This window comes from Astatotilapia calliptera, chromosome 3 (genome assembly GCF_900246225.1).
Source record: "Astatotilapia calliptera chromosome 3, fAstCal1.2, whole genome shotgun sequence".
NCBI classification, from domain to species: Eukaryota; Metazoa; Chordata; class Actinopteri; order Cichliformes; family Cichlidae; genus Astatotilapia; species Astatotilapia calliptera.
Genome location: NC_039304.1, coordinates 27,662,278 through 27,670,207, shown reverse-complemented (window position 1 = coordinate 27,670,207; position 7,930 = coordinate 27,662,278). Strand labels below are relative to the sequence as shown.

The 7,930-nt window shown below is 40.5% G+C and overlaps 1 protein-coding gene across 1 annotated transcript; it reads left to right on the top strand.

The window, feature by feature from the left end:
• Positions 1–2,922: 2,922 nt before the first annotated feature.
• On the top strand, positions 2,923–6,580 carry LOC113012904 (polymeric immunoglobulin receptor-like). Its single transcript, XM_026153342.1, has 8 exons — positions 2,923–3,029; positions 3,476–3,814; positions 3,901–3,982; positions 4,166–4,392; positions 5,685–5,733; positions 5,819–5,901; positions 6,109–6,152; positions 6,266–6,580. The coding sequence occupies exons 1-8, from the start codon at positions 2,981–2,983 to the stop codon at positions 6,305–6,307; spliced, it is 915 nt and encodes a 304-aa protein (XP_026009127.1). The 5' UTR covers positions 2,923–2,980; the 3' UTR covers positions 6,308–6,580.
• Positions 6,581–7,930: the final 1,350 nt, after the last annotated feature.

The window sequence follows — 7,930 nt, the reverse complement described above, 5'->3', positions numbered from 1 at the left end:
TTCACCTTTCAAGGTACAATGCATCCAAGTGTCCAATTAACTTTAAACAGCGACACTAGAAGGACCCTAACTCCCACACATTTCTTTCAAGGTTGAAGTGAATCTATTAGGATTAAAGCCTAGACTTCTCTTATTTTTAAAATGAATACTTAGAGTCAGAGTCTGGATAATGAAATGTGTAACTGTTAAACAGAACAACGGAACAGAACAAAACAAGACCCCCCCCCCCAGGAATCCAAACAGTGAAAACAGTCACAGAACCATCAGGCACAGGGGCCCCTGGCACACACAGGGCTGAACCTGCAGGCACGTGGGCCTCTGGAAAACACAGAGCAGACTGCAGCTGCGCAGAGCACTGACCCTGCTCAGGCAGCGACAGCCAAGTGCAGTCCTCAGCTGGGTTCTTAGCTCCCAGGGGTCGAGAGTGGGCTGAGGGCTGAAACTCAGCCTCTGGGGAGGCCCTGGAGTGAGTCACAGCCAGCTTTTGAGGAACCTTTCCATTGTTAACAGGTTTGTCTCTCTGCTTAGAAACAGTGGTTGAAAAACAGTCGTTTCAGGGTTGTGCTGACCTAGCCCTAATAACAGGATAGATGGTAAGTGGCCTGTATTTGTATAGCGCTTTACTAGTCCCTAAGGACCCCAAAGAGCTTTACACATCCAGTCATCCACACATTCACACACAGGTGACAGTAAGCTACATTGTAGCCACAGCCACCCTGGGGCGCACTGACAGAGGCGAGGCTGCCGGACACTGGCGCCACCAGGCCCTCTGACCACCACCAGTAGGCAACGGGTGAAGGACACAACGACCGAGACTGTTGGAGCCGGGGCTCGAACTGGCAACCTTCCGATTATAAGGCGAACTCCCAACTCTTGAGCCACGATCGATAGGTGGTGCAGCTAATGACTGAACTGAGGAGTGAACTAATGGGTGGACAGTAGACTGTGCAGGAGAGAGAACTACAGTCTGGGAAGTAACTGACACAAAGTTACCAGGGTAAACGGAGTCACTAGAAATTAATTTGGGCTTAGAAGGGGCAAAACAAATAGTCCTTAATAGTGCGTGCATTAGAATGCAAAGCAGTCTCAGAAGAAACAGTCTTTACACCACTTGGCTCTGGAGCGACAAAAGTTGCACAGTCTTTAGAGCCCAGAGAGGTGTAATTATTCTCAAAATGAACACTCATTTTATTATCATGAACCAGAGGAACACAAGCTCTGGGGTTCATAAAGCTGGCGTTAGCAGCCTTGGGGAAAACAGTCTGTTTATCCCTTGACACAAAAGGCGGCAGAATGGAGTCTTTGTCACTCACCCCCGCTGGACGTTCCTGAGGGAAGTTAGACAAACCAGTTATCACAAAAATTGCATTGCAGGAGTAGATGCACGGTTGCATTATCTTAGAGGGTGCAGAGAGCAACCTTTAACAAGTGTCTGACATTGTCATAAATATAGACAGAGAAGCAGAACTAGGTAGAAAGCTTGCTGTGTTTTAAAATAGTTAATTTGTAGATTGCCCACACACATAGGAAATGAAGGCTTAAATTAAGGAAGAGACAGAGTTAGGGTGCATGATCATAAAAGGAGCTGTTTTGATCAAAACTGTGCATGAGGGGCGCAGGGGACACAGAGGGCTGAAGAACAGGAAAGTCAGATGCTGAAAACAAAAGTTATAAATGTAACAGACTGAGGGAGCGCCCCTCAGATCTGCAGGAGGCTGTACATATCTCCCTTCTGGAAGGTTTTGTTTGAATAAAGCATACATTTTGAATACACTGAGTTTGCGTCTTCTTTATCCAGCCTGAGAGCAAAAGAATTGGGTCTCAGCATCCGCTGACCCCGTAAGAGTCTAGTACAATTCAGAATCAGAATGTCTTTATTGTCATTGTCACAGGTACAGTGAAATTAAAAATGGTCCCCGATCAGTGCATCATCCCTAACAATATCAAATTATCAATAAAACAATAACATTCAATAAAATTGATAAATAACAATAAAAGTGATAATAGGAATAGTATTAGCAAACATTCACATACATTCCCACAAGAGTGGCGTAATGGACATCTTTTTTTGCAGTATTCAGACGTGTTATTGCAGTTGGATAAAAACTGTGTTTGAGTCTATTAGTCCTTACACCGATTGCTCTGTGTAAGGGGATCTGAAAAGAGCGGGGAATTTTAGGGGTTATTTTGCTGGCAAGGTCAAACTGGCTAAAAATGTCCCTTCTGAGATCATCACAAATGTTTCCAGGAAATAGATGACCATAAAAGGTCTTGTAGCAGAAGCAACAACTGTCAAGCAACAACTGCAGAAGTAACAACGGCACAGTTCAAACAGGGAGTCCCCAGGATGTGAGGTATCTTTTATAATGGTTTGAGCTTTTTTAAGACAGCGGGTATTGTTTAGATCTTCCAGTGTGGGGAGAGGGCAGCCAGTGTTAATGACCCCTTGGAGTGCTTTCCTCTGAGCCACTGTGCAGCTAGTGTACCAGATGCATATTGCAAATGTACTGTTTATAAGATTGAGGAAACCTGCAGTCAGCTGAGACTGAAGAAGTCACTTGGAGGAGTGACGAAACGTTTCTCCCACAAAACGCTACGTCCAGATGAACAGAATCAACTTTTGGAGACACCAGAGTTACATCTTTATAAAAGCATTGCTGCTTATCATTAGACATATCATAAAGAGACATTATAAACATTATAAACAAACAAAGTCAAAGATTTCATAAAAATCAGAGAAAAGCTGTTAAAATAATCAGCAGAACATCAACACAACATTCATCAAATTCTAATTCAAATCTAAAGAAGTGTTCCTTACAGTGTCATTACAATCTGGCATTTATGTAGTTAACGTCTGAAGCATCTGAATCTGCCCAGTGGTCACATGACAAAGGGAAATTTTATATATGGTGGAATCTGGAGTCTGTGTTTGCACAACACAGAACACTTTCTTGTTAAGCGTCAAACTTGAAGAGGGAACATGCAGCGACTCTTTATACTCACGCTCAGCCTGATACCATGGATCCCAGGTATTCAATGTGACTGTGTGCATTTGATTAGAGAAGTCAGACAAAAAAGATTTTCAAGCTGTTTTCAGATTAGGTAGAGGATCATCAGGGGGTCCTTTGTCCCTCTTTGGGGGGTTACTCCCACTGGGTTTAAATCTGGGACTCTCCACTATTTGACCCTTAGAACTGAAAAAGCTTCTCGGATGAGAGGTGAAACATCTTCAGGCAACTTAAATAAGTCCAGACGCTTTTCTTTCCAAGCTCCTTAGACTAAAGCAGGAAACTGTGCTTTGTAACAAAGGAAACTGAAGCGGATTAATATGGTGCAAGTGTTGCCAAAGGCCACACCTTTTATTTATAGATAACAGGTGTCCGATGTGAGCAACTGCTCTGTTAAAGTTGTGTCATGACTAAACGTTTCATTTCAAATTGGTGTTTAACATTTAATGATTTCCACTTTTTGTCAGCTGTTCTCTGCTGGGTGACCACTCAAAAGGAGTTTATTGGCCCGGAGGGTGGATCCCTCACTGTCCAATGTCGATATGGTTCTCACTATGCTGACCATGTCAAATACTGGTGTCATGGGGGGACGAGAATTTTCTGCGAGATCCTGGCCCGAACTGACGAGACCTCCTCGGCCAATCCAAGTGAAGACAAAGTGAGCATTTTTGACGACCCGGCCCGGTTGATGTTCACAGTGACCATAAACGACCTGAAAGAGACGGACTCTGGGTGGTACTCGTGTGGTGTGGAATTAGCATCAAGCGCTGATGACGTGGCTTACACTGAAGTGAAAGTGTTTCATGGTGAGTAATGGAGAAATTTTGAGATGATAAACATTTATTAGCCCACAGTTTTAAAGAAGTTTGTTGCATTTTCATGATCTCTGCAGGTGTGTCAGTTGTGAACAGCATGGTGAGTGGGGAAGAAGGAAGTAGTCTCACGGTTCAATGCCTTTACACTCAGAGATTCAGGTATTTGGTTTTCCTTTGGAGGATTTTATCCACATTTTATCCTTTAAAACCCTTAGAACTGTCCTTAAAGAAGCACTGACCACACTTCAGTAAATGTGGGAATTTGTCCAAAAACTTTCATTGGTATCAAACGCTGGTGGACAGTGAGCATTCACTGACTCTCCTGTGACTGCCTGTCAACAGACTAAGTGAGAAGAAGTGGTGTCGGAGCGGAGACCCGAGCTCCTGTCTGTCGACAGGTTCTGAAAGGAGTTACGAAGATACTTCAGTGACCATCAGCGATGACAGAACTGAGGCTTTCACTGTAACCTTAAAGAAGCTGCAGATGAGAGATGCTGACTGGTATTTATGTTCTGCAGGGCAGCAGCAAGTAGCCGTACAGGTTCAGGTCAGACCACACGGCTCTACTAGTAAGTTGATAAAGAGCCTTTCATATTTTAGACATAAAAAACATAACAAATTACACTTTTGAGCTTTGCTGTCTAACTGACTCGAAACTGTGATAATTAAACTTCATTATGGATTTTCTGTGTGCTGATATCATCAAGGATGCTTTTTTTTTTCATCACAGGGAGTCTAGAGTTATTCAACATCCTTATGTTGAATAACTCTAGACTTCCCTCTCTAGAAATGCACCCTGTATATTTTTATTGCTATTCAGCCAACATTTAAAAGATTTATGATGCAAAAATCACATGTAACACAGTTGGGTGTAAAAGAAATAAAAAGAGCAACACAGCTGACGGCATGCATTAAGAGGAAAAGAGAAACCTGTATTCAGATAAAAACATTGCTATTTTCTCTCTCTGTTTCTATAAATATTAAGTGCTTCTCTCAAAATCAGCATGTGGTGCATTAATTAGACTAAGTCTAAATCATGATAGAATGTGTTATCAAGGAAAACTGGGTGACAGGTAACACAATTGACAATTCTTTAGTTTTAGGCCCTCGCTAACATGTCACCTCTAAATGCAGCCTAGTGTTAATTTGAATAGCAAAACTCTACATTTAGCTAAATGGCCAGGAAAAAATAAATGATGGAAACTGTTGATTTTTAAAAAAATTAATTAAAAACAACTATGATATTTATCATTGCCTGAAATGAATGTTTGGCTGATAAAGCTCGTTGACATGAAATTGACCTGTAACTGTAGAACGAACCAAAAATTGCTAAAATGCTAAACAGACATAGTCTGAGATTGTGTCATTATTGTGTATCATCGGTTGCAAATGATTTTAACAAACATAATGCCATTTTGTGTTATAGACAACATTATTTTAAGTGAAAGAAAACAAACTAAGACCCTTCCCATGTTTCACAGTCCTTACATGCTAATACAGGCATATTTACCATCTCTGTGTTCTTAGGTTAGAGTAATAGCAACATTTCCAAGACAAATAAATGATTGCAGCTTATCATTTGCATAACCTATTAGCATTTTAAATCATGCATTGTAGTTTTTTTGTGATTGCTTGGCATTTTCTCCATGTTACCTTGTAGCTGCTGAAATGGGAAGAAGCAGCTTTAAAGATCAATATGTGTTTGTGACAGATGGCAGAGGCTCTCAAGTCTCTACTTGTTCAGGGTATCGATTATTAAAAGTCACCTATGAATAATATTGATGTTAGGATGCTGGAAACACTCTTTACCTATCACAGCATATTTACAGAGTTGTTACAATATCTTTACCTTCAAAAACAGAGCCCGTGACATCCCCACCTACTCCAAGTCAGCCCTGGAACCGTTACCGGTAAAAGTCAGCACTTCTTTATTTTCACTTTAATGGATGTCGAAGGTGGATTGTCTGCTCAGTCTGCTTTGTGCCTGCTTCCTAGTTACATGTTGGAGTCTATAGTGGGGTGTTCGTCTCTCCTGCTTCTAGTGGGCTTGGCTGTATTGGCAAGAAAGATACTGCGCAGTAAGGCAACTTAATATTCCTTTGAATTTTAAATTGTTATTAAGTGTGTGTGTGTGTGTGTGTGTGTGTGTGTGTGTGTGTGTGTGTGTGTGTGTGCATGCATCAGCCACAAATTCTATATATAAATAAAGATTTATACGATATAACAAAATGCATTAAATATATCTGACTACTAATTCGCATTTATATTTTGGGCATTCTTTCTAGAGAAGGCTTCTTCACGCTTTAAGCAGACGGAAGAGATATTCCCTGTAAGCCCCCATTATCATGGTCATCTCTGATCTATTACACTCCTTAAGAAACACAATTATCAGGGATATTTTTTAATGATTAGATCACTCATTCTCCTTTCTGTCAATTACAGGATAATCCAAAGGGCATGAGAGACCTGCAACGAAGCAAGTAACACATTAAGTGTTTGACAACAAGGGTACAATGAACCTACTTGCTTACTAAGATCATTTTGTGAATTGTTAATTGTTACTCTTTGTAAATGAATGTAATTTTTCTATTAATTTGCCACATAGAACATATGGTCTTTGGTCCAGTTTTTTTACCAAACCAAACCACGTCTGAACAAAGCTATATGTTCTGCTTCCTGCAATATAAATTTGGCACATTATAGACTTGGCTTATATAGACTCAGTATTTTAGACTCAATAAAATAAATCAAAATACACGTGTATAATTATATGGGACTTTTTATTTATGTACCAGACTCTATATATTTTTGCAACCTGTGACCTTTTTGCTCATTATAGGGGTCTTATGACAAAGTAGCATTTAGGTGGAAATCTATGCGTAAAACTTTCCTTTTTAGTTACACTTCAATAGACCTAGAGTGTTTGGGGCTTCCCATGATGTACTGATGGTTTCTTCTTCACTACACTTTTTTCACTCTCTCTGTGCTTACATGCCACTTTGCATTTAATCATCATTATTAATCTCTGGCCCTCCTTCACTGTGTATGTAATTTGTCCTGTCTTGCTCAACAAAGCGGTCAGTGCAGATGTCTTCCCCTCCCTGAGCCTGATTCTGACAGGTTTCTACCTGTTAAAAGGAAAAGGGAGTTTTTCCTTCCCACTGTTGCAAAGTTCTTGTTCAGGGTTAGCTCATTGTAGTTATATATAACACCTCGAGGCGAGTGTTGTGATTTGGAGCTAGATAACTAAAATTAAACTGAATTGAATCTGCCAACCAAAGTTGCAGCTGAAGAGAAGGAACACTCACTTGGGGTTTAAGTGTTTGTGTTTCACAGATGGTGTATATGGACACTATAGTTTAAGTTGGGCTCTGCTTTAGTTTCTACTACTGCTGAGAGACATAATGCAACTGAGTAGGGAGTTTTGGTACTGTATTTGCTCAAAAGGGCCAAAAGTGCAAAAATGATGTCAAGTACTGTCAAGAGCATGACAGCGCTGCAGGTGGTGATATAATCTTGTCTGTATTAAAAGGCGGGCCAATCAGAAGCCTAGGAGGAACTATCACCAACACTGTGCACATTGTGACATCGAAGAAGGAAATAGAGACCCACACCTTTGATGTCTGGAAGCCGTTTTCCTTGTCCACATGTGAACACATAAAGTAACTTTCTAAAACCTTCACCCTGTAAGCAGTTTTCCAAAGTGCCGTTTTCAGTTATCTAAAAAGCTGTTTACATGTGGATGAAACACACAAAAAAGCTACATTTTCTTATGTAAGTGTAGACAGACCCACACAGAGCTCTCTTTAATTGTCTTTAATGCATCCACGAGTGCAGCAGTTCCAAGAGGAAGCAACTGTTACATGTCAATGAAACTACTACCAATTAAGAACAAAACTGACTAGTTCAACATTGTAAGACTTTTTTTTTGTTATCATAAGGCAACATAATTATTGCAGTTCCCAAGAAATCATAAAGCCTGCATATATAATGTACATATGAAGTGGTAATGTTTTCAGCTCCAAACTGCTGCTTGTTGCTACAAAGACCAAACAGAAAGAATATCCAATGTAAACAGTAAATCTTGTCTGCCCAAAAAGCTCATGA